Below are 25,929 nucleotides of genomic sequence, written 5' to 3' on the forward strand. Positions count from 1 at the left end.
TGCCGTAAAGCTCTGGCTCCCTCACCCTGTTCCTCCGGGCCCGCCCCGCGCCCGGCCCCGCTCCCTTCCGCCGCCGGGGCCGCCCCCGGTTCCGCTCGGCCGCGGGCGCCGGGTAAGCGGGGCTGGGGAAGGGGGTCCCGGGGAAGGGCGGCGGGGCTGGTCCCGGAGCAGCGCGGCGGGGTCGAGCCGGGGCCGCCCCCGGCCCCTGCGGCGCTTCCCGGTCGTGGCGGGCGCCTTCCCCCGGGGCTGCCTGGGCCGAGGCCGCCGCGTTCCGCTTCCCCTCGCCGAGCGGGGCCTCCCGGCGGGGCGTCGGGGTCGTGGCCACCCTGAGGGACCGCCGAAGGGCAGCGCATGGAGGGGTCGGACTTCGCCACACGCTGCGCCTCTCGCCGGGGCTCTCTGATGCCCCCTCGCCGCTCTGAGGGCTTTCCGGGGGGTTTGTGGCTGCTCTGTGGAAAGGCCGCGGCTCCTCCTCGCCGCTCGTTCCTGAAAAGCTAGAAAACATCAACTGAGGGCGTAGCTGAAGCTGCAGCCCCGCTGCCTGCGGCCCTCAAGAGACTGCGGGGATGGGGACGTGTGGCACGACGTTAGAAAAGCCCAGATCCTTCAGGGCTTTGTCCTTCCCTGCCCCTCTGTGCGCTGCAGGAGCATGGGGGGCTCTGGAACCCCCTGGGCCCCCGGGCAGCGTCTTGGGGAGTTTCACGGTCCGGGGCCAAATCGGCTGTGCTATGGCCGCAGCCACCTCCGCCGGTCAAATCAGATCCTCTGTCCTGGCTTGAGCGACACGGGGCTAATTTCTCATCTAGTGCTTGGGAAAACTGTGCTTTTAGAAGACTCAAGTGTCTGAATTTGTGAAAATACTTACTTTATAGCCAGCTACGGTGTGTGGGTTTAAAGGGCTCAGTGTTTTTGAGTTAGCCAGGTACAGGGATGAGGAGGAACAAGATCTGGGCACTTGACCCGAGCTGCCAACAGGATTATGTCATACCATGAATGGCACGCTCAATATAAGTTAGAAAGTCTGCTGCAAAGTGCACTCTCTTCCTTGATGGCTGCGATTCTGAGAACTCCTTGCCCTGGTGCCGGAGCCCTCAGCCCTTCCCTTCCTCCTGAAACTGCAGCGCTCGCAGGGTCCCACATTTGCTGTCCCTGCGGGGAGTGCACGGCTTCCTGACGTAGAATGGGCTGAGTATAATCCTTGTATATTTTATATCGGTATCAGGATCAATGTTGGTTCTTTAGTGTTAATGTTAAACAAGTCTAATAGAATGAGACGAGATAGTTATATTTCAGCCCTCGGGTTTCCTTGGGTTTTTTCCCCCGATTCCCCTTCCCGGGTGGGGAGGTGTCATCGAGTGATGGAGTAATTGTCTAAACGACAATAAATTGCTGTGGATTTCTCCCGCTGCCAGGCAGGGACTTCCATCCCCAGCGTGTTTTATAATAGAGCCCTGAGGGATTCTTCACGCAAAGCCTCTGGATCCTCTGGGCAACTGTAGAAGCTGCATGTGTATATTGAGTGGCTGAAACAAGACTGCCTAGAGGAGAGACTGGCGCAGGTAGGAAACTGCATTCAACTGATGTCTTTGATGAAAATACAGTTGCTTTTACTCAGTTTGGTATTGTTAATGTTTTTGGGAGGATTACTGGGAGCTGACGTAAGAGATTTTGACTTTGAAAAGCCTGGGAAAATAAGTTCAACTCTATTTTTAACTTTTAAAAATAGACTATCTTTAGGTTCTGTTATTTTATTTTGTCTGGTTTTAGCTTCTGTTAGCACACTATTTGATTTCAGTCAGGCTGCTGTTAACTGTCAGTCATACTGTGCTTGATTGGCAATGCCAAGGCCTCGATGTTCAGGTGAGTTCCCTGTTGGATGCTAGAAGATGGAATGTTTAAAAGAGGGAGTTACTTGCAGTAACTCAGCTTTTAAAGCAACTTCAGGGCTGTCCTTTAAGAAACTTCCTAAAGCTTAGGATACTTGTGATCTACTGTAACTACTAATGGTGCTGCTCCTGGAGGTCGATTCACAGAAACAATTTTATTAATGCATTTTTGTGTTGGATGCCTAGTGAGAATTCTTCCTTCAACCATGGGTGGAGAACTTTCACGGTTGTGGAAAACACCTGACCAAAAGGAGAGTGAAGACAAACAGATCTTGCCCAGGCAACTGGATGCTGGAGATGAAATCGCCAATTATGCCAGTATCAATGACTCTGCTACGTCCTGTGTGGGCATCGCACGTCAAAGCTGTGTCAACTGTCCAACGTGTCGGGGAACGGGAAGGATCCCCGGGGGTAGGCGATACTTGTGTGTGCTGCGTGAGTGCGTGTTGAGCCTTCTGAGGTTGGTACGCGTCTCTTTGCCTAAAGGCCTTGGTTGAACCGGTTGGTCTTTATTTTATTCAGTCTAGGAATGTCCTGCCTTGGTACCTCCAGCTCACTTGTGACTTCCATGGGCTGCCTCTATTGGAGGAGGATGGGGTGGGAAGGCGGGTAGTGCTGTTTCTAGGCAATTGCTCAAAGCCCACCCTGGAGCCCCTGGGGAGTCGTCGTTTCTGCCCAGCGATGGGAATGCTTTCAGTTGCATCACACCTGCCTTCTAATTGGACATTTGCACTCACCCGTGAAGTGAGGGCAGATGGACACTAGGCTGCTGTGCGATGTCTGTGAAGCAATTTGCTTTATTTACTTGTGTGTTTAGTGTGGTCTCTGATCTGCTGCCACCTCTTTCAGAGCAAGAGAAGGAGCTGGTGGCTCTCATTCCATATGGTGACCAGAGGCTGAAGCCTAGACGAACGTAAGTCCTGTTAAATTTTGCCCTTTTCTCAGCTTTTGAATGCTCTGCGTATGAAGGAAAGCCTCAGTCCTTTGGGTTTTTTGCTCTTGGTGCTCTGTCTTGCAGTGAGTTTGGTGTTTACTGTGTCTTTTCAGCAATAGCAGATGTTGGAGAGTCTTCTGGGAGCAGTTGTTGGGGATCTCCAGCAATTTGTACTGTAATGCACCGTGTCAGTGTGTGGGACTCTGCCCTGCTTCTGCTGGGATTTGGTAGCTGGCAGATAATTCTGCACGAACCCATCCCGGTTTTCTGGCACTCAAGTTTTTATTGTCTCCCAGCGTTTGAGCTGGAGCAGAACTCCACGTGCTTGCAGCTGACAAACCAAGAGAATGATTGTGGCCCTGGTGCTGTTTTGCAGGAAACTCTATGTGTGTCTTGCTGTGACAATCTGCCTGCTGACAACATCCCTCAGTATTTTCTTCCTGTTTCCTCGCTCCATTGCTGTGCTGCCTGCAGGGCTGACTGGCTCCTCCATTGGCTTTGATGCCAACACCACCAGTATGTACCTCAACATGACGGTAAGTGCTCGGTTCACTGTCAAAGGGTGGATCTGAAGCGCTCCCTGATTATCTCCTGTGCCACTCCATGTGTAGACTAACTAACCGATCACAGTCTGAAGTTAGTCTTACCATCCCCAGAGACAGGACAAGGGGCAACGGGCACAAACTTGCCCCTGGGAAGTTCCATCTCAACAGGAGGAGGAACTTCTTTGCTGTGAGGGTGGCAGAGCCCTGGCACAGGCTGCCCAGAGAGGTGGGGGAGTCTCCGTCTCTGGAGACATTCCAACCCCGCCTGGCCGCGTTCCTGTGCCACCTGCTCTGGGTGACCCTGCTCTGGCCGGGGGTTGGAGGGGATGATCTCCAGAGGTCCCTTCCAACCCCTACCATTCTGTGATTCCCACTGTCTCAGACCACTCTCTGGCTGCTTGGAATCAATGTTCAGAGTGTGTTACGGCATCAGAGATGTGGCTGCCCTGACTGCGAGCGAGCAAGCCGTGCAGTGTCTAAAGAGGCTGTGTAGAAGCAGCACTGTAATTAATTCTGGGAATCCTTTTTCTTTTGCATCCTTGAGGTGCTTGGTTGTCCCCTTTTGACCGTCATGGGACGCTGCAGCGTACATGCCTTTGTGGCCAGGCTGGATGTACGTCTGAGGATTTGAAGGGGACGATGTGGTATAGTGTTGCTGTAAGGTCATGGCAGGAGGATGCTTAAAGTAGCTTTGCAACAGTAACATATGGCCACGCTGCAAGGCGATACGTATTTGGGGGTTGGTTTTTTTCTGTTTCTCTCCCTAGAACGTGCTGAACGTAACTAATAACAACTTCTACGTGGTCACTGTAGTGCAGCTGGATATGGAGGTTTTGCACCAGTCGCTGGTAGTAGGGAAGACCACCGTGAAAACCCTGCTGAATATGAACCCTTTGCAGAGTGGCCAGGTGAGCTCTGCTCTTTCTTGCACTTTCTCCTAAACGAATCTGGGTGTCCTGGACAGGGAGGTGCTTATCTTATACTTGATCTGCTCCTTTGTTACTTGCCAAATACTCAAAGCTCTTCCACGTGCAGCTTCCCACATCCCGCGGCAGGAAGGGGTGTCGTAAGGCTTTATGTGTTGCTGAGTTTGAAGCTCTTCCAACAGTGGGCTGGATTGTGTGCTTGCCTTAAAATGATGGCAAGCTTAAAAACAGGTTAAACAAAACCCTAGTGGGAACCGTTTGAGCACAGCTGATCCATTACTGGTGTGAAGGTCAGGTGTGTGGCCTAGGTGACCTTTTTAAGGCCTTTTTAGATCTAATTTCTGATTCTATTTTCTTACCTTCTGTTAAAAACAATTGTTAGGCTAGACCTGGAAATTCAGGTTCAGACACTTAATGAGAGTCCAGTTCTCCCCACTTCAGAGCTCTGAATCTTTTACAAACGTAACTGCGGTTCTTGTATGCTTCCTGCTTTCTCTTCTGTTCACATTTGCAGATCTATTATATGGTGGCCAGTACGATATCAGACGACAACACCTAGTGAGTAATTCTTGAAGATTTCTTCCCTGGGTTAGTAAGCAGCACTAATGCTTATAGGCTGCTCGTGACGAGATTTCTTGTGCTGGTCCTGACCGTAGAGCAAAGCCGAGCAATTGTGTCATTTTCATTTTAATGTGTGGAGCTGATCCGGATACAAGTCTGGCACAGCCATTTTAAACTCATTTCCCATTTATTGGTATTCTTTGCATGGAGTTGGCTCAACAATGTTGTTTTCCGTACGTTCTGGTGAGTAAGTGATGATATCAGTTTGATGTCTAGGACGTCAACTTTAAATGCTCCATTTGCGAGCAGCTAAAGGTACCTTGTACAAACTGCATTTCTCTGCAGATGACCAGCAAACTGTGTGAAGTTCAGAGCACCCAAGGCTGCTGTTCACACAGGGTGGTGCATTGCATATCTACGAGGCCCGTGATTACTAGATCCACAGTTAGAGTTACACCAGCAAAAACATGTTTTACTGATGTCGATACTGCTGTGCTTGAAGAGCTTTGCCTGCAGAGCTGTTGTCAGAATATTGCAAAGACAGACCTTTTTGGAGAAGCAATGGAGTAATTGAGGACAGGAGACGCACGGTGCAGGCAGCTCCTGTGAAATTAACTCTCTCTTTTCTCTTGCAGTAACATTTGCACCTGGACAAAAGTCAACGTTCACAATATTCTGCTGCATATACAGTAAGTGATGCCTGGTTCAGAGCTATGACTAACATCCACGTCACCTACGTTGTTTCTCAGCTCCCTTCAAGGAGATCTGCAGTCACTGTTCTTCGAGGCCGGTGCGGGGTGAATGTGCTGTTACCCAGATAGGTGTGCTGGGGTGTGAGGAGGAGATAATTCTTCTCCAAAGCCATCGCTGTCCTGAGAAGTCCCCTGGATTCAGGCTTACTGACAGCTCACGCTGTCACTGTTACTTGGGGCAAGCTGAATACAGCTCCTGCTGGGGCAGGTTGCTACTGTTCTGGTCTGAGTTAGAGCTAAAACCGGTGCGTGAGACAGGGAAGCTCTTACGAGATATAGCAGTGCTAAATACCTCCATGCAGCCATGAAAGAAGAGTGGTCTTTATTAGCTGAGTTTAAGCCAATTTGGAAAACTGCAGCAGAAATTGTCTCCTTGTGTAGCCTGTGCCCACTAGAGGGATCTCCCTGCATGTCTGAGGTGACAGACTCCTGGTTGAGAGCCCATTTTGGAAGACGGACCTCTAGGTTCACTTGCTGCGGACTGTTGTCACTGAGTCCATGATTCCTTCAGGAAGGAGAAACTGCTTTTGCATCGTTGTCTCTTGTGCAAATCTAAAGCCAGGGCTTCACCTGCTGCATCTGGAAATGGCCTGTGAATATTAGGAAAAGCGTTTGATGGGAGAAAGTATGTGAATCTCTTGGAGGCACGCCAGGCTGGAATTCTCTCAAGTCATTAAAGAAATGTCACTGGTGATCTCCTGAAACACAGGTGTTTAAATCTTGGTCTTCTGTTGCAATTTGAAGGGCCGTGTTGTCAAGTTTTTTGTTTTATGGGTCTTAATGCAGGTTTTAACCAGAATCAACGCTGAGTGATGTGAAGTTTCAACAGGTAAAGTATGCAGAGAAGCCCCACGCTACTCGAAGCATGGTAAAAATGGTGTGTTTTGGACAGCATGGAGGATGGCTCTGGCTGTTAAGGCAACTTAGTCCTCCTTAGCTGATGCTACGGGCTGACGGGGCCTTTGCACTCTCTACCTGCAAGCTGTCTATTAGCCAGAAGCTGAAGAAGATTCCAGCTATCTCTGCGTTTTTCTGCACCACATCTCCTGCCAGCATCACCCACTGATGGATTGCATAGCGTTAGGAGAAACTACTTGATGCAAACAGCTCTTGAGGTGGCACAGAAAGATAGCGACAGAAAGATAAATGCTTTCGTCTAGCCAACTCCATAAACAGCCACCCACTGTGACTTGCACTAGCACTTTGGGAACGAGTGAATGGTGAAATGGTACAGGAGTGTTGTGCTGGGGTAGGAAGTCTTAACAGGCTTCTGGAATGGCCAAAACATCTGTTGTGGTGGTAGTGATTTTGTAAAGGCTTTCTTTAATGTGGTCGGAAAGATGCTTTCCCTCTCCAACGTGTGACATTGGGCTGGGGGTATCTTGGCTGTGTTGTGTTCTGGGGCTGTGTAACAGGGACAAAACAGGATGGCAGTGGGAGCTTTACACTTTGTGAAGTCTCAGCCGGGACAATCACAAGGTTGGTTCTGGTCTGCTTTTGCCTTCCAGGGGTACCCTGACCTGCACATACCTGTGCCATTCAGAGCAGCTGGCCTTTGAGGACTACCAGTACGTGGACTGCCGGGGGAATGCTACGCTACCTCACCCACTGTACCACCGCCTGCCGTGACAGGGCCGGGCTGGCCGAGCTTTTGGGTGCAGCATATTCCACCACAAAGGCAAGTCACAGGGAGACAAACCTATGGGGCGGCTTCTCAATCTATGCCTTAGACAGGAGGCTCGGTGTTTCCTGGATAAGAATTCCATCGCTCATGCGAAGATGGCAACATCCTTGGCCTTATGAATGTGGTCTCCACTGCCCTCGGATTGCAGCTTTCTTTTTTCAGTGCCTTATCGTGGCTGACGCTTCAGCAGTGACCAGGGGTGTCTCTGCCTGGCTGATCGGAGCGGGATGCACTGTTCCAGTGCTGCTTTGGAGGCAGCGCCTGATTAGTTGGACTAACTCTTGTTGCTTCCTCCTTGCATAATTTTGCACTTCTGTCCTAAATTTAAGTATTTCATAACTTGAAAAAGAAGGATTGTGCTGAGACTTTTTGGCTGGATCGCATCTACATCACCAGAACCTACTGACACTTGCACAACCTGCACAACAGGAGCAAGAATCAGGACCGATGTCTCAATCTCTCTGAGTCTTAAGAAAAACCGCATGTCATGCCAAAACACCCTGTGAGCAGGACGCTTGGGTGACTGCTGTGTTAAGCTGTCCGCTATAGCGGGTGAGAATATGCATTGTTGTATACAGGTATTTTGAAAACAAGCTCATCCGCTAGCTGTTCCTTTCAGGCGTCCATTTCAGTGAGAAGAAAATGCATTCTGTATTGCGGACCAAGAAGATTGCTGCTGTCCAGCCAGTGGTGTTTGGTGGACAGCACGTGCCGTTTGTGATATTGTTCTCTTGTGTACTTTGGCATTTAATGCTTTCAACTTGAACAAGTATGAGAGAGTTCACCTCTGACTGGAAAAGCTTAGTCTGAACAAATATCAGGAAACAGCTTTGGGGTGTGGTGGTTTAGGTTCTCTTTTTTTTTTTCTTCTCCTTTTTTTTTCCTAAAGCTTCAGAACTGCCCAACAGACTTTACCAAAGGAGCAGCCCTGGCAGCCTTCTCTTCTCCCAGGGCTGGCAGCTGTACCCCCCAAACGATGGAGGGGTTAAACGTTATTCCTTAGGTTCTAGTTTAGATGCTGCCTGATGCATTTTTAGACGGTAAAATAGGAGCCTGGGAGCTGCTGGATTAAAATTTTTACTCAGCAGTTTAGCGTTTTCCTGTATCGGTCCCACTGAAGGGTAGAACCAAAGCATCAGAATAGTTGAAGACTACTGAAGAAAGTCTCTGATCCTGTCCTCAAAACACGCTTCCTATACCAGCACCTCTGGCAGAGCCGCGGCAGAGCGGTGCTCCTCATCCCACCACCATGGGATCTGGGCAGCGTCGTCCCTGAGGTGGGGATGAAGCAGCTCCACGTTCCCCGTCACTTCTCCCCAGTGCCGCGTTGCTGGCTCCCGGCTGCGCTTCTGTTACCTGAAATAAAAGCTCTTGAAACCAAAAGTAGTTTAGCGAGGAGATACTGCTTTATTCGACGTCAGGTGTTAGGGAGAAAACCCACAAATCTAGCACACCGCCCCGGGCATCTTCACTTATTATTTATAGACAGAAAGATTCTCATAATTCTGCCTACCTAATACATAACTCCACCTAGACTCACACATTCATTAGGATGACCAAATAGCCTTTTTGCACATGTGTATTAAGTGTTGCTGTGTCGGCAAAACACTTCTGCACAAGTGTTGAGTGTCTCGGTGGTGGTTTAGGTAAGGAGACCCTTCCTCACGTTATCCTTTGGAGTCATCTCAGGACAGTAAAAGTTTACTGTACGTTTGCCAACTTCTTGAGGATGATAAGGATGTTCCTTGAAGTAGCCACAGCTCTGTCCTCATTGGTACAGGAGCACACACTTGACGTAACAGAACCTTGAAGTGATTAACTACTCGTTATCCCATCCTTGGTGACGAGGTACTTCTGTCTGTCTCACCATCACTACCTGTAACGGCAGCTCCGTGACTAACGATTTTCTCACACAGTAAGAAGGTCAGTAATTAGCTATTTTCTCACACAGTAAGAAGGTTAGTAGGAAACAAACAACGCTTTAGTTAGCATATGGTTATAAACAGAGGAGTCTCTCCTTGGTAACACTTCTGGCCCCCGTTTGTTCCGGTTCCATCACAACAAAGGCCCCTGTGCAGCCCGAGGGGTGACCGCTCCCTGCGGCGGCCCGTCCCGGGCAGGGACCCGCGCTCCCGGGGCAGCAGCAGCTCACTCCGCGTTCGAGCGAGGAGCGCTCCGCGGCTGCAGCCCGCCGCCGGCCGCCATGGCGCTGGGCTCCGGGCCGGCATCGCCGCCCCGCTTCCTCCTCCGCCGCGAACCACAGAGCCCGCGTCATAGACCGTCCGCGGGCACGAGCCGCTCTAGTCCCTCTCCGCCTTCTCTATGGTCGCCGGCCCGCCGCCGTCTCTCGCCACTTCCGCCGCGCCCCGGATGCGGAAGTGCCGGGTGCGGGCGGTGGAGTCATGGCGGACCTGGCGACCCTGGAGGAGCTCGCCAAGCTCGAGTACTTGTCGCTGGTCTCCAAGGTGTGCACCGAGCTCGATAACCACCTGGGCATCAACGACAAGGACCTAGGTGAGTGCGGCGGGCCCGGCCTGCGGCTGGGAGTCGCCGTGGCCAGCACGGGCCGGGCGCTCCCGGACCGGCCCGAGGGCTGTTGTTGCCGTTTCTGTCGGACAGAAGGCGTTTTGCCAAGGGGCTTTTCGAATTCAAGAAACACGACAACGGGATTTTCCTTCGAAAAACAAAATGCTCCGTTGTGGGCTCCCGGGGAGGGAGGTGGGAAGGAGCCGCTGCCTCGGCGGGTGGCGACGCAGCTTTTCCGTGGGGAGATGGACCCAGCTGGTCTCCGCCTCGCCGGGAGAACAGCCTTTATCCAAACGTGAAGTGTTTGTGCTCCCTTTTGATTATTTGTTCTAATTAACTTTCTGCTTTTTCTTCGCAGCCGAGTTTGTGATAAGTCTTGCTGAGAAAAATACCACATTTGATACGTTTAAAGCAGTTCTTCTAAAGAATGGTGCCGAGTTCACTGTAAGTGGACGTTATTTACATGGTTTTCTTGTCTTGGTGTATTTTATAGAGCTGCTTATTTTAAAGAGAGAGAGGTGCGAGGAGTAATTATTGGTTTTCTTCAATTCTAAAACTGCACTAATTAGCTTTTGAGTATTTCTGTCTCATCAAGCCATGCCTCCCTCCCTCTTTTTTTTCTTTTTTTTAATTTTTATAGTTTTTGTGAGGCATTCTTCTGAGGATCTGAACTGCTTGTTGTCTCATTGAGCATATAAAATACAGAAGAAACAACTTTTCACAAAAGCAAATGTTGTCATAAGTCCTTTTACGATACTTTGATGCTGGATTCATGAGTTTCTCAGAAATAACTGTAGTTGAATTAAATAGGTGGTTGAAAATAACAAGTAGAAAAGTCGCTTAAATGGAATCATCGTAATAATTTTCGGATTCAACTTGTATATTTTTAGGATGTAGTGATGCTTTCTTAACCTGCATCTTCAGAATTGGGTGGGGTTTTGATCCTGCTAATAAACCCTCACTTTTTTGTCTTCTAATAAAGTATTTTATTAAATTTTTTAGGATTCCCTTATTAGTAATTTGCTACGTCTCATACAGACGATGCGGCCTCCACCAAAACCATCTACGAGCAAAGGTACGCGTAATCTTGTTCCTCTTATCAGTTCAGTGTAAAAAGAAAAACAAAACTCTTAGTCTTTTGTAGGTTTTGGCCACGTTTGGTGAGATTGATGTAGTTATTGTTCTAGTGTTTTAAGGCAAGACTTTGTATCTTACTGTTGCAGTAGGAGTCTCTCTGTTGTTACTGGGAGATTAGCGAAGCTGTTTAAGCACTAAAAACATACTGAGTACCCTGTATTAAGTAGTTATGTATTTCAAAGATTTATTAATAATCAGAATATTTATAGGAAAGTAACATTGTAATCTTTGAATTGAATCTCTGTAACATCTATATCAACCTTTGCATTGAGATGAAAGTTAAACTTCAATTACAGAAAAAACAAGAGTGAATCATTCTACCTCTTCTAAGCTTGGGTGGTTTTGTTTGTTTTTTTGTTTTAAATCTCAAAATCAGAGACAGTTGTCAAACCCAAATCGGAGAAGGAAAAGTTGAAGGAATTGTTTCCAGCCCTTTGCAGGCCAGACAATCCCAACATCAGGGTAAGGACATAATTTCATGTTTCTCTTGTGAGTATGTGAAAACATAATATTTTTAAATCTCTTTTTTTTTTTTTTTTTTTCTGTTTTCCTTAGTTTCAAGTTTTTTTTTCACGTTAATGTGAGCGTCTCCTACTAGTACGTGGATAAAAGTGGACTATGAGAAATCAATACAAAAGAGGCAGAAGGCTGGTATTATTGCATGTCGTTATCAGGAACAGCTGTTACAGCAATTGCCACGTTGATACTCTTTTGCAGAATATCTGGAAAATGAGGCTTTTGTGACATGAAATTTGTCACCTGGCCTTTCTTACATAATGTTTCCAGTAACGATGGATTACAAACTAGATAAAAATCTTGGATGTTCAGGTGCTATGAGGGACTTGCATTTTATGTTTCTGTAATAATTTGAGGTGTTGAGATTAAGCTGTCTTTTGTATAAAAGCAGAATTGTCTCAGTATTGTAGCAAAATACAGTGGTAGCTTTATTTTTTTTTTTTTCCTCATATCACATATTCTGTCTGATCTTTTTTTATCTTACGTTCTTTCTAAATAGATATGTATGTGCTTGTCCTTTCTGTAGGTTAATTCTCTGTAACAGACTTTTTATCAGCCTTCTTACGGAATGGTTCTCTGTTCTTGCAGAATATGTTGGATGAAGATGATGTGAAAGTGGCGGCTGATGCACTTAAAGAACTTGAAGCTCTAATGCCTAGCGCAGACCGGCACGGCAAGCAAAGGAACAGCGACCACCGGTAGGTTTCCAATATGCCTTTGAGGGATGGGTATTGGCAGTTGGTATCGCCTGCTCACTCTGGTCTTATGTGGAATTTCACTGCAAATGTGTACTTTGTTTGGCAGGGCAAAGAAAAAGAGGAGGAGCCGAAGTCGTAGCAGGGACGGGAGACGAAGGCACAGATCTCGCTCTAGGTCTCGTTCTAGGACTCGGGATAGGAACAGGGGAAAATCCAGATACCGGTCAAGGAGCAGAAGTCGGAGTCCCAGTAGGGACCGTAGGGATCGAGAGAAGTACGTGGAGAAGAGCAACGAGAGATGGAGAGACAAACACGTAGACCGTCCACCCCCTGAGGAACCTTCCATCGGAGACATTTACAATGGCAAAGTCACGAGTATAATGCAATTTGGATGCTTTGTGCAGCTGGAAGGACTAAGGTACCTTCTGATGTTCACAATCAATCTGGTACTATTCTGTCTGAGTTTTCTTGTCTGCTAGTATCTTAAAGAGGCGATAAGGCTACAATAAGGTATGCCGGGTTTTGATGCCAAAATGAAGATGTGTTTCAGAAAAAGGAATTCGACAGCAGAGAACGTTCTCCTTATAAAAACCAGTTTATGAATGTACACAAATGATCAGTTGACAACAAAATATTTTAATCTAGACTCTGAATGATCTGAAGCACTGTCAGAGTAATAAAGCGCGGCATCTCATGCCCTTCTGTTCATTTCGCCCGCAGGAAGCGTTGGGAGGGCTTGGTCCACATCTCAGAGCTTCGAAGAGAAGGACGGGTTGCCAATGTTGCCGATGTCGTGAGCAAAGGACAAAGAGTAAAAGTCAAAGTGTTATCCTTTACTGGATCCAAAACCAGCCTGAGCATGAAGGTATGGAAAACATAATGTAGTGCTTCTGATAGCTTGTGGTGCCAAAATTTTTAAAGATTACTTCTCTTGCTGTTTTTTTTTTTTTCTCTTTTTGATGAAAATTGATACAGAGCTGTCCAAGTGGGAGTTAAAAAAAAATGAGTTACCGTTCTGTGTTTGTGACCTAATACTTTTTACTCATTTTCTGTAGGTTCTTGTTTTTGATGTAATGTTCCTAACAATATTTTGACTTGTGTTAGCGAAGTGACGAGGCAAACCTCAAGCCGTTGGTATGTTTGTCTTCCTTTTTCAGTATGAGCGAAGCATTTCATTTTAAATGAAATCGCCGCCATTGCCAAGGCGGAGTAGAGAGTTCCAGGCCTTGGGGTGTACTTACCTCACAATGCCAGCTGGAAAAAAAAAAAAAAAGCATGCAAAATAGCATTTTCCGTGTATGGGCTGCAGTTGGCAATAGTCTGAGTAATGTATTCTGCGTTTTCCCTCGTGTTAGAGGAAGCACCAGTGTTACTAGATAAGAAGTGCAATACAGTTACAGCTGATTGATTAATCAATCTAATGTAGGACGTTGATCAAAACACTGGGGAAGATTTGAACCCAAACCGGAGGAGAAACCTGATTGGAGAAACTAATGAAGAAACCTCTATGAGAAACCCAGACAGACCCAGTCACCTGTCCCTGGTGAACGCGCCGGAGGTGGAGGATGATAGCCTTGAACGAAAACGCCTTACCCGAATTTCAGACCCAGAAAAATGGGAAATAAAACAGGTGTGTTTTCTATTAGTCAGGGAAATAGGGTGTCAGGCAGTAAAATTGCTAGGGAGTTTCGTGAACTAGAATATAGCTCCTCGATTGCTTGTTTGTTTGTGTAACTTATTTCTCACCTCTAAATTGCTGCCTTCTTGCCATTTGGGACTCCTAGCTTAATTCTAGCTATGAAGTTAGCCCTGCTTTTTGCAGGAGATTGGACCAGGTAACCAGAGATCATTCTGACCTGGGGGATGACGATCTTTATCCAGCGATACTTAGGTGGTATTTGGTTGTCGATGCAGTCCTGCCATGCATCTCACACTGATGGTATTTAGAATAACAAAAGGACTGTTTGCTCAGAGGCTGGATGACTTGGGGAGACACGTGCCAGAATGCAGGACCATTCCTTTGTTCTGAAATCACAACATTCCTTTTTTCCTGTTTTACAAGTCTGGCAATAGCATTAGAACTGAGACCTCGTAGGCATGAGTTGTGTTGTGTTCGTTAGTGGGCAAAAATTAATGTTGTATTCGTTTTGTTCCCAGATGATTGCAGCTAATGTGCTTTCCAAGGAAGAGTTTCCTGACTTTGATGAGGAGACTGGGATTCTTCCTAAAGTTGATGATGAAGAAGGTAGTATTCCCAAGTAGTCTTATTTTATTGTAAATTCCTTGTGTTTCTGGATGTGTTTTGGTTCAAAAAGGGATGATAAGTGGATGTGAAGGGTCTCACAACTTGCTGTCATCTGAAACGTTAGGAACTAGTGTTCCTCTGGCCTTACTGTTAGTGGTATTTGGATGTGCCCTGTCTGCGTATTCATTTTATTTGTGGTGTTTTCACTTTTAAAACTATTGAATTACATTACAATCAAGAGTACACAGCAAGCACCATTTGAAGAGGTAATTTGATGTACCTGAAAGATGATGTTTAACTGTCCTATAAAAGTTGTCACTTGTGAATTTTAGATGAGGACCTTGAGATTGAGTTAGTTGAAGAAGAGCCACCGTTCCTTCGAGGTCATACTAAACAGAGCATGGATATGAGTCCCATCAAAATAGTAAAGGTAAGAGATTTCCAGGACTAAAACCAATATACTTGATTTAATTAAATAAATAGTTGGTAATTTAACAACCAGTTTTCCACCTGGACATTACTAAGAGCCCTGAAAAACGTTACCACTGAACTGAGGATCCTTTCTTTACTTTTAAAGCTGATTTCTTACTTTAATTGGTGACAGTGAAGTGGAATAATAGAACCAAAATGCACATTCAGCAGCAACCGTTTCATACAGGTGTGTTAGAACATGCTTTCTCTTTTCTGCCTTTTCTTAATTTTGAAAGTAGAAGGTGGTAGAGAAATACTTCATTTTCATTGGTTGTACCCATAATCCTACTGACTGGACAGTGTAGGAACACTCCATGTTAGTCATGACTGTGGAAGTTCATGAGTCTGGGCTAATGGAAATATTCTGGAACTCAAAGAGATAAAAAACTAACATCTTTTAAAACATCTTCAGAAGAGGCTTCTGAAGGACAGTGGCGACAAAGAGATAACTGAAGGATTGGGAGTGCTTGAAATCTTAACCTTTTTGTTGCTTTGCAGAATCCGGATGGTTCCTTGTCCCAGGCTGCAATGATGCAGAGTGCTTTAGCTAAAGAAAGACGAGAACTTAAACAAGCCCAGAGAGAAGCAGAGATGGATTCTATCCCCATGGGACTGAACACACACTGGGTAGATCCTCTCCCTGATGGTATGTCTGAACACATCTAAGTCTAAACTGTGCCTTTTTTGTGATAGCTGAGTAAGGCAGGAGAAATGTCTTGATGTTGTGTTTGTCTGCCTCACTTCAAAAGCAAGGCAGAGAAGAAATGCTTTTCCACTGAAGTGGAAATAGGATAGGATAACAGGTATATCCTGCTGTCCTTCAAGGATGCATTACTAAAAGATGCGATAGATGGTGAATCAATTTTTTACATGGAAATTAATGTAATCGTGGGGGTATGCATGTGGGAACTTAAACACACGAGTGTAGAAGACATGGATGATGGAACAGTAGGAGCAGGATCATCGGAGTCTGTGCTGTGTGAACCTGAATATAATGGTGAAATTGTTTCTCTTCTAGTGGATGGAAGACAAATTGCTGCAAACATGCGAGGTATTGGGATGATGCCAAATGATATCCCAGAGTGGAAGAAACATGCATTTGGTGGCAACAAAGCTTCTTATGGTAAGAAGACCCAGCTTTCCATCATTGAGCAGAGAGAGAGTCTCCCTATCTTCAGACTGAAGGAGCAGCTGATACAAGTAAGACTCTTGAAATGGCATTCTCGCTCGAGCAAGTGACAGTTTAAAATCACAGAATGGTTCATGTTGGAAGGGACCGTAAAGATCATCTAGTTCCAACTCCCCTGCCGTGGGCAGGGACATCTTCCACGAGATCAGGTTGCTTAAAGCCCCGTCCAGCCTGGCCTAGAACACCTCCAGGATGGGGCAGCCACAGCTTCTCTGGGCAGCCTGGGCCAGGGGCTCACCACCCTCGCAGTAAAGAATTTCTTTCTAATATCTAATCTGAATTTCCCCTCTTTCAGTGTAAAATCATTACCCCTCGTTCTATCACTACATTCACTGATCCAGAGTCCCTCCCCAGCTTTCCTGTAGCCCCTTTTTAGGGACTGGAAGGGGCTCTAAGGTCTCCTCGGAGCCTTCTCTTCTCCAGGCTGAACAGCCCCAGACCTCTCAGCCTGTCCCCATAGGAGAGATGCTCCAGCCCTCGGATCATCTTCATTGCCTCCTCTGGACCCACTCCAACACATCCATGTCCTCTTATATTGGGGGTCTCACGAGAGCAGAGTAGAGGGGCAGAATCACCTCCCTCAACCTGCTGGCCACACTTCTTTTGATGCAGCCCAGGATGTGGTTGGCGTTCTGGGCTGTGAGTGCGCATCGCTGGCTCGTATTCAGTTGTTCATCCACTGATATCCCCAAGCCCCTCTCCTCAGGGCTGCTCTCAGCCTGTATTTGTGCTTGGGATTGCCCTGATCCATGTGCAGGACTGTGTACTCGGCCTTGTTAAACTCCATGAGGTTTGCATGGGCCCACCCCTCAAGCCTGTCCAGGTCACTTTGGATGGCATCCCTTCCCTCCAGCCTGTCAGCTGCACCCCACAGCTTGGTGTCATTGCAAACTTGCTGAGGGTGCCCTCAGTCCCACTGTCCATGTCGGCGACAAAGTTGTTAAACAGCACTGGTCCCAGTACCGACCCCTGAGGAACCCCACTTGTCACTGGTTGCCACTTGGACATCAAGCCATTGTCTGCAGCTCTTTGAGTGCAACCGTCCAGCCAATTCCTTAGCCACCAAGTGGTGCATCCATCAAATCTATGTCTCCCCAATTTAGTGACATGTCGTGCGGGACAGTGTCAAATGCTTTGCACAAGTCAGGGTAGAAACCAGGACCGTGTTGGCAAGGGATGAGTCGGCTAAACTGTTAAGCAGTTTGCTGACTTGATCAGTAGGAACACTTGTATGATTTTTGGTCTGGGTCAGCTGGAGCGAGAGCAGTAGATACTCAGTCTAGTCCTAGATGTACTGTGTTGATTCTTTTTTGTTTGTTTTAAAATTTTGACAAGTGTATCTCTTATGATCTTTTTTAGGCTGTGCATGACAACCAGATTCTGATTGTTATTGGAGAGACGGGATCTGGGAAAACGACACAGATTACCCAATACCTGGCTGAGGCAGGTTATACATCAAGAGGAAAGATTGGATGTACTCAGCCTCGCAGAGTGGCTGCAATGTCTGTTGCGAAGAGGGTGTCAGAGGAATTTGGTTGCTGCTTGGGACAAGAGGTGAATTTCCATGCAAAAGAACATGTCAAAATAAGCATGAGGAAAAGTAGGAAAAATCAGTATTGGAGCTAGTTTGCTTGTGTGTCCGTGTGTCTGTTCCCTTGTGAGCTTGCAGAATAATCAAACTGTGAACTAGTGACGCTAATCACTTAATTCTGCAGCTTCCGTTTCTGTGCAACTCTTTTTTTCTAGGTCGGCTACACCATTCGATTTGAAGATTGCACTAGCCCTGAAACCGTTATCAAATACATGACAGATGGTATGTTATTGAGGGAGTGCTTGATAGATCCGGATCTGACTCAGTATGCCATTATCATGCTGGATGAAGCCCATGAGAGAACCATACATACAGACGTGCTCTTTGGACTACTGAAAAAGGTGATGTAGCATGTGATTATTTTTTTTTTATTTATTGCTTCAGTGTCCTCTGTATGCTGTGTATGGATAGGAGCGCGCAGGGAAAGGCAAGGTCACACAAGTCAAGTTCATTCATGTGCTCTAAGAGTCTCTTCTGAAACAAAGCAAATGCTCCTAGGGGCTTGTAGTCCAAATTTTCATGAGATGAGCCTCTGTGTGAAGACAAAGCAAGCAAAATTCAGCAGAAACACTGGGAATTGGCAGCCCAGGATGCTCATAACGATGGATGAGACAGAGGAATGTTCTTGGTTTGCTCCTCCTTCTCTGACAAAGGCTTTCTGTGATAGGTGCTGCTGAGAAAAGTTTGAAATGTGACCTTAGCGATCAAGTGTTTGAAATTCTGACTACCGGAATGAGATGCCCCTCTACTCGGACATCAGAATGCCTGATATTACTGGTCAGATTCCTCTGACTTAAATCAAGTGCCATATGTTAATAGTTCCAAAGGCAATAAATGACTGGAATTTTCTATCCCGCTATAGACGGTGCAGAAGCGGCAGGATATGAAGCTGATAGTGACGTCAGCAACGCTGGATGCTGTGAAATTCTCACAGTATTTCTACGAAGCACCAATCTTCACAATTCCTGGCAGAACATACCCAGTAGAAATCCTGTACACCAAAGAGCCAGAGACAGATTATTTGGATGCCAGTCTGATTACAGTAATGCAGATCCACTTAACAGAGCCACCAGGTGAGTGGGGAATGGTCTAGGCTGGTTGGTGATTCAAGGACTCTTAACACCTATGAACAAGGTCTTTCTGTAAGTCATGGATCATGTATTAGTAACATGACGAAAATACTCTCAGCACTATCCTCTATTCTTTGCAAATACAGTAAATAATATGCTGAAAAAGTTGGGTGAAAGACTGAAGTATGTTGCTTCTGGCTAGGAGTTGTTGCCCAGGGGCTAGCAAAAGTTGGGGATCCTCTGCTTTAAATGGAGAAAGTGAGGGATGGCAGTGTGGTAATGCAGGAGTTGTACTGAACAGAATTGATTCCGTGGATGTTTTCATTTACTTCCTGTGTAGGTGACATTTTGGTGTTTCTGACTGGTCAGGAAGAGATTGACACAGCCTGTGAAATCCTCTATGAGAGGATGAAATCTCTAGGACCTGATGTTCCAGAGTTAATTATCCTACCGGTGTATTCGGCTTTACCCAGTGAAATGCAAACCAGGATCTTTGACCCAGCCCCCCCAGGAAGCAGAAAGGTAATTTCAGCCAAGTGTGGCTTCATCTTCTGCTGTTACATTTTAATAGTGAGGTGTATTACACTGCTAATCAGATGTGGGTGGTTTTTTCTTTCTTTTTTAGCACTTCTGATTCTGTTAGTTACAACTTCAGACAAAATGAAGTAGTCTTGGAGAAAAGGTGGCTTATGTAGCTTAGAGCATGTTTTTGGTTGCATACATGCCTATACGTGTTATCTAAGCCTTTGAAAATGTACATAGAAACATCTGGTGTGGCAAACCTCCGTGTGGGATGTTCTTGGGGTGTTTTTTAATGCTGCCTTTGAAGGATATTAACTTTAGTGAAATCTAAATGCAGTTGCCATTGGGTGGATGTAAATTTCCTACCAAACAGCTAATGAACGTCTAGAGATATATTCTCTAGAAGATTGTTCTCTACATATGGATTGTGTTTGGGTGATAGGCAGAAATTCTTCCTGAAGTCAGTGCAGTCTGCTTACAAACTTACAATGATCTTTCACTTGCTTTTAATTACAGATTTTATCATGCTCTTTTCCCATATTGCCCAAATCTAAACCAAATGTAGATACTTAAAATCTATCCGTCTCTGCCTTTCCGTGTTAAATGATAGTAGTTGCACTTATAACAAACTGCTCGTATCACGTAGAATGGGTTGTTTAAGTTGAGCAGCGTGGTTGGCTTGGCAACCAGAGACAGAACTGGTACTGAGTCAAACTGTTGTTGGCAGGTTGTCATCGCCACTAACATTGCTGAGACATCTTTGACTATTGATGGAATATATTACGTCGTCGATCCTGGCTTTGTGAAGCAGAAAGTTTATAACTCCAAGACTGGAATTGACCAGCTGGTTGTTACACCAATCTCACAGGTAGGCATTCTGTGTTTCACAACTTTTTTTTTTTACTTTTTTTTTCCTGCTGGTAACGTGTATCTCGATAATGTGGGTGTCCAAGCATGTGGAAGCAAAGCGAGGCAATGCTAAAACCTCATTTTTGGTAACTCCCTGAGACTCCTTGAGGCTGTGCCTAAGGAATGTATGCTCTCCTGGGTTGTATTGGAAATATCTTTCTATTAATACAAGTAAAATTGTGGATAATTATTTTATTTTACTTGTTTTCACCTGTGCCTGTTTGCGCCTGTTCATTGAGATGCCTTGTTACCTTTAGGCTCAAGCAAAGCAGCGAGCAGGAAGGGCTGGGAGAACAGGACCAGGAAAATGCTATAGGTTATACACAGAGCGCGCTTATCGAGATGAAATGCTGACCACCAACGTGCCTGAAATCCAGAGAACAAATCTGGCCAGTACTGTACTTTCCCTGAAGGTGGGTATTTCACCGACGTGTAGCAAGTCAACAGGATCGTAAGTGTCTCAATAAATGATTCTCTGCCTTTATGAGCTTCAGGAAGTACTTCTGTAATTTCAGATCCTTCTAGTGCACAGAGGTATTTTGAGAGGGAGGCTGCATCACATGCAATTCTCAGGCACTGAGCTTTCTCCTGCGTTTTTCTGCTGGGGGTTATAATGTTGAACATCCACCGAAATTACAAGTCTCAGCTGCATAGAACAGTTAGTCGCAGGAGGTTTGAAAAACAGGAATCTTATGGGCAGTACACATTTGCTATGTAAGGTACATTTATATTCTTAACAGATGAGACATACTGGTTTAGGGTGGTTTTTGATCTCCAAACATCTGTGTACCATTCCTCTGGGAGTCTGCAAACTGGATCTAACTCAGTGCGTAGCAGCTGGGGAAGCTGCTGCCTTTCCCCCTTTCTGAGAACAAGGGGAAGGGTGGAGACGTGTTTAGTGTCCATTGGAGCTGTCAAGCCACGCTCTTTGATAAGGCAGGAAGTCCTCAAAACCAGCACATATGTCTCCTTACGGTGAAATCATCTTGCTTGAGGTGGATGGAACAGTACCAAAGGAACAAGACAGGAAAACTGGACGGTGGGTGAAACCCATGGGCCAATGCGGATTATCTCAAGTGTAGAAGTACAGCCATGTATACGTGACTGCGGTTACAGTCGAGATAAGAGCATGAGGCTAGGGTTGGTTATAGTTCTGTAGTGCCTCGTTGTTTGATGGTTATATGTCTCTGGCTGGAGTTTGGTGTCTCCCTTCTCAGTGTTTTCTCCGCTCCCTCTGTTCAGGCTATGGGCATCAACGATTTGCTCTCCTTTGACTTTATGGATGCTCCCCCGATGGAAACTCTCATAACTGCCATGGAGCAGCTCTACACCCTGGGAGCTCTGGATGATGAAGGACTGCTGACTCGACTTGGGCGCAGGGTAGGCAAAATAGAATACTTCTTACTGCTGTCTGGGTTGCAAATATTTAGGGGGTGACATGCAAGTAGTTGTATAAGGACTTGCCTAGCGCTGTTGGTTTCCTTTTCCTATTATTCTCTTGTGTTTTATTGGTTGTTTTTCACTTACTGGTTACGTATCTTCTGCTTTTTAAGGAGCATCTATTTATTTCTCCTTATTCATAAGGTTACTTTTATTCATGTCTAAACATTTCCTGTAAGTATTAGGGTATTCTCCTGATAGTGAATATAGACAAATAATTTATGCCGTGTCCAGTAAAGTTATCCTGGGTAAAACATACTGCTTTGGAAAGGAAGCATGGAAGAGGGGGTGTTAATCTCTTTTGCACTGAGAGCTCAAGATGCTGCAGGGTACCCTGAAACAGGTTTCTTGCAGATGGCAGAATTCCCCTTGGAGCCGATGTTGTGTAAGATGTTGATCATGTCCGTACATCTGGGATGCAGTGAGGAAATGTTGACAATAGTCTCCATGCTGTCTGTGCAGAACGTGTTCTACAGGCCGAAGGTAAGGACTGCAGCCAAGGAGCAGCAGCGTTACGGTTTGGGTGGGTTTTGTGTGCGTGCCTCAGGCGTTAGAGAGTGAGCATACGTGCCAGAATAAGCCTGTGGCTTGGTTAGACTGTGCTCATGTGTTACGTTTGTACGTACCTTTTGGTTAAACACCCCGTAGCTGGGGATGTTGGTAGCGTCTTTGTAGATGGGAAGATGGCAGTTAGAAGTCTCACATTCTCTTTTGTATTTCCCAGTAAACACATACAACCCTGAGCCACTCAGATACACAGAATGTATTTGTTCGTGGCAAATCCTATCCTGTGCTGATTTCTTCTAAGTCAGCAAGCAGCAGACTACGGCGTGGTGGGATTCCTCAACAGCAGGCTCCTCTTGAATCCGTTATTTCTTCATTATGATGACCTGTTTTGGCTTAATGAGAGCAGTCCCAGTGACCTTTAGTTTCCAATCGCTTGGTCTTTAGTCACTCACAACTCAAAATTTTGTGTTATCTTCTCAGTCTTATGTTTTTTGGTAGACTTAAAAAGCCATGGTATGACAAGGAGTCCGTGTCCTCCTTCACGTTGCACAAGGATTGTCTCTGTGATGTGGATACCTGATTGATATGTGTTTTGTATGTTAGGATAAACAAGCACTTGCTGATCAAAAGAAAGCCAAGTTCCATCAGACGGAAGGTGACCACCTCACTCTACTGGCTGTGTACAATTCCTGGAAGAATAATAAGTTTTCAAATCCCTGGTGCTATGAAAATTTTATCCAGGCCCGATCCTTACGCAGGGCACAGGACATCCGCAAGCAGATGTTGGGCATTATGGACAGGTGAGCATGTCAAGGAGGACAAGTAGTGACTTTGTTTTTTTAGTGTTCTTACAGTGTAGTAGCTAAACTAAATTTTTAATCTGATGTTGGTAGCTGCATCCAAATCTGGAGAACTCTCTCTTTTTTTTTTTCTTTTTTTTCTTCTTCCTAACTCTTCTCTGGCAGGCACAAGCTGGATGTGGTATCCTGTGGGAAGGCAACAGTTCGAGTCCAGAAGGCCATCTGCAGTGGCTTCTTCCGAAATGCAGCAAAGAAGGATCCCCAGGAAGGTTATCGGACACTCATTGATCAACAAGTAGTCTATATCCACCCCTCCAGTGCTCTCTTCAACAGGCAGCCAGAATGGTAAGCAAGGCAATAGCGTGTAATTTTCTTTTTCAGTTCAGATTTCATAACTGAAAAGGTTGTGGTGTGCGCTATTCGTGGGGTACAGACCAAAGTACAGGTTGCTGATTTCCTAGTGATGAGCAGAGTGAGAAAAGATTCAAGTCTGCTTTTAGCTCTTTTCTGCTGCTGAAATTAGCGCCTGTGCAGAGATGAGACTTACTTTCTGAGCCAAGGCCAGGCCGGGAGCCTGCAGTTCTGTCTTTCTGTATTGTGGAAGTGAGTTTAAATCGCTGAGTGTTGAGGGAGAGGGAGGGAGTGGGGAGAGAGAGAATTGTTCTAAATGGAATGAAGTAGTTCTGTGCTGAAGAGTAGTTGTGAAGTAGCAGGGGGGGGAGAAGATAGCTCTTCTGGATGGTTCTTTTGGACCCTGCGGTGGAGCTTACAGGGAGCTTTATCTGAAGGAGGATGAAACAGAGATAAAGGGTCAAGCTCAGATACTCCAGGCCTTGCCTTGTCTCTTCTCATTTGGAAAAACTGATTTCCAGAGTTGCTGTCCCTTTTCACAGGGTGGTGTATCATGAACTGGTGCTGACCACCAAGGAATATATGCGTGAAGTGACAACTATCGATCCTCGCTGGCTGGTGGAATTTGCCCCGGCTTTCTTCAAGGTTTCTGATCCAACCAAGCTGAGCAAACAGAAAAAGCAGCAGCGGCTGGAACCCCTGTACAATCGCTATGAGGAGCCCAATGCTTGGCGGATATCGCGTGCATTCAGACGGCGATGAGCCTAGCTCCCTCGTGGACTCTTACTGGTTTTATATCTGTGGGACTGTGATTTTTTTTGCGCTGTTTCAAGTGCAAAGAAAGGTCATTCCGTTGAAGCTTACCTACAAAATGAACAGAAAATAAGTATTATGTGAGCAAAAGCACAAGGGGGCGATGTGTGCTCATGTCAGCTATCCCTGAGATGCCACAGCTGCGTGACAAACGTCCCGAGTCTGCTCAGTGTTTTGTATCACTTCAGAAATGCTTCTTGAAGCACTTCTTGAGTCATTCCCCTTTTAAGAGACAAAACTTAAGACTCGGAAATCTGGGCACTGAGTTGAGCAGCAACAAAAAGATAATGATTCAAAAGTAGTTGTCCACCGGCCTGACTGTTCTGAATGACCAGACAAATAGAGGCTGGAAGTTTGTTTCTTTACCCTGCTGAAAGGGATTTATTTCTGCTTACACTCTTGAACGGTGGCTGCTTTTTGGGAGCTGCTTGTTCTCCATTTTACCTATTTTATGCGTTTTCCTGCTCAGTGTAACTATTTGTCTTTTATGCGAGCCATCTGTGGTGAGATATTTAGTATCTGTGGCGTTGGGGTAAGGCAGGAAGGATCCCTTGAAACCCAGCTAGAATGTCAGTTATACTTGGACAATGGCGCGGGTCAGACTGCAAGGCTTATCCTTCATCACCATCTCCTGTGTGCTGAAGGCTAGTATATCAAACGGTAATTAGCCACATCCACTCTGCAGCACGGCGCCGTCTGTGAACATAAGTGGTTACAGATGTGTGGGCTTTCTATACAATATGTCATGTGTCTTATTTCCCCTTACAGTGTTTGGTGACATCACCACTGTTGGGCTTTTTAATAGAATATGCTTTTACAGCTTAAAATGTCTGTAAAACATTGTGTCACGGTTCCTTGTTAAAAAGGGAATTGACTCTTCAGTGTGTGCTATGTCATGCTGAAGCTATCTCTAAATTATTTTTTTTTCTTGCAAATAGATGAAACTTATTTCACTTACAGCTGCAGATACCCTTTTTTTTTTTTTTTCTTCCCGAAAAGCTGGGACATTTGCTAAGATTATTGTTGAAATGAGGAGAGTTAAGTTAGCCGATTGTTTTACACTCAATGAATTTGAAGAATGTTTCGTGCAAAAGTAGCTATATTGGAAATCTGGATGTGTGTACAGAAGTGGGCGGGGGGGGTGTATATACTGGTTTACTCTGTTGTATAAATGCCCTGAGCTTTCCCGTGGTGTTACATCTTCTTAAAGTTAAATAGAATTAAAAAGTTTGTAAGTTTGGAGCCTTTTTTCATTATGGCACTGGGCAGAGAAGGTTGTCCTACTGAACACTCTTCCAGGCATATCCTCCTTCCACCAGCTCTGCAGCTGCCTCCGGTACTGTTTTCCATGAAAATTTGCACTTGACTTTCAAAAGTCAAATGCAAGCTGTAAAAGAGAAAAGGTACAGGGTGGAAGTCCTGGTTGTGCAGCATACTTTGAGGTATTTCTGTTCCAAATTAATTTTGTATTTGCTTCTCCGGTGTAACCTCTTTCTAACTTACGCTAGGGGAAAACATCAACAGCGAGGATTTTCTTTTTTTAAGTGAACAATTGTCATCTGTTCTGTGTGTGTGTGTCTTATTTCTTTCCTTGGTGTATTTTCTTCAGTAATAGCCTTTAATTCATTTACAAACAACTTTTCCCTGTCAACCTCAGCTGCTTGCTTTGGGAATACCCCGTATCCAAAACTAGCCTGTGAAACCAGAATGCTAGCTGACAAACTTGAACCACTTCCACGTTTTTTTCAAAGCGAGTTTTATCAACCTCTTACCGCTCTGAGGTTTCCGACCGTAACATCCTAAGGTCTTCCACTGTTTATGTGATTCTTAGTTGGTTTATTGTGGATTTAAAAAAA

At 45.8% G+C, this 25,929-nt stretch overlaps 2 protein-coding genes across 3 annotated transcripts; both read left to right on the forward strand.

Moving 5' to 3' along the window:
* Window positions 1–30: 30 nt before the first annotated feature.
* TMEM106A (transmembrane protein 106A) lies at window positions 31–8,671 on the forward strand. Of its 2 annotated transcripts, none has more exons than XM_074562224.1 (9): window positions 31–112; window positions 1,413–1,559; window positions 2,073–2,297; window positions 2,736–2,799; window positions 3,197–3,356; window positions 4,133–4,273; window positions 4,806–4,849; window positions 5,488–5,541; window positions 7,113–8,671. In XM_074562224.1, exons 3-9 carry the CDS (start codon window positions 2,093–2,095, stop codon window positions 7,231–7,233), a joined length of 789 nt encoding a protein of 262 aa, XP_074418325.1. In that variant the 5' UTR covers window positions 31–112; window positions 1,413–1,559; window positions 2,073–2,092; the 3' UTR covers window positions 7,234–8,671. The 2 variants fall into 2 exon arrangements, with proteins under 2 accessions (XP_074418325.1, XP_074418326.1); XM_074562225.1 differs by lacking the exon at window positions 31–112 and adding an exon at window positions 6,391–6,433.
* Window positions 8,672–9,662: 991 nt separating this feature from the next.
* On the forward strand, window positions 9,663–25,313 carry DHX8 (DEAH-box helicase 8). Its single transcript, XM_074561695.1, has 23 exons — window positions 9,663–9,802; window positions 10,173–10,258; window positions 10,817–10,889; window positions 11,328–11,413; window positions 12,056–12,165; window positions 12,272–12,583; window positions 12,886–13,030; window positions 13,592–13,795; window positions 14,323–14,410; window positions 14,743–14,840; window positions 15,380–15,527; window positions 15,900–16,081; window positions 17,430–17,624; window positions 17,817–18,002; window positions 18,524–18,734; window positions 19,072–19,253; window positions 19,981–20,121; window positions 20,420–20,575; window positions 21,405–21,542; window positions 21,957–22,085; window positions 22,713–22,909; window positions 23,075–23,254; window positions 23,803–25,313. Exons 1-23 carry the CDS (start codon window positions 9,691–9,693, stop codon window positions 24,020–24,022), a joined length of 3,579 nt encoding a protein of 1,192 aa, XP_074417796.1. The 5' UTR covers window positions 9,663–9,690; the 3' UTR covers window positions 24,023–25,313.
* Window positions 25,314–25,929: the final 616 nt, after the last annotated feature.

This window comes from Larus michahellis, chromosome 18, assembly GCF_964199755.1.
Source record: "Larus michahellis chromosome 18, bLarMic1.1, whole genome shotgun sequence".
In the NCBI taxonomy this organism is placed as follows: Eukaryota; Metazoa; Chordata; class Aves; order Charadriiformes; family Laridae; genus Larus; species Larus michahellis.

Bases quoted from the DNA above. Each gene is read 5' to 3' on its own strand.
- TMEM106A (XM_074562224.1), top strand. From the start codon at position 2,093: ATGGGTGGAGAACTTTCACGGTTGTGGAAAACACCTGACCAAAAGGAG. The intron at 2,298-2,735 runs GTAGGCGATACT...CACCTCTTTCAG, and splicing joins AACGGGAAGGATCCCCGGGG to AGCAAGAGAAGGAGCTGGTG. The intron at 3,357-4,132 runs GTAAGTGCTCGG...TTCTCTCCCTAG, and splicing joins GTATGTACCTCAACATGACG to AACGTGCTGAACGTAACTAA.
- DHX8 (XM_074561695.1), top strand. From the start codon at position 9,691: ATGGCGGACCTGGCGACCCTGGAGGAGCTCGCCAAGCTCGAGTACTTG. The intron at 13,796-14,322 runs GTGTGTTTTCTA...TTTTGTTCCCAG, and splicing joins AAAAATGGGAAATAAAACAG to ATGATTGCAGCTAATGTGCT. The intron at 14,411-14,742 runs GTAGTATTCCCA...TGTGAATTTTAG, and splicing joins TAAAGTTGATGATGAAGAAG to ATGAGGACCTTGAGATTGAG.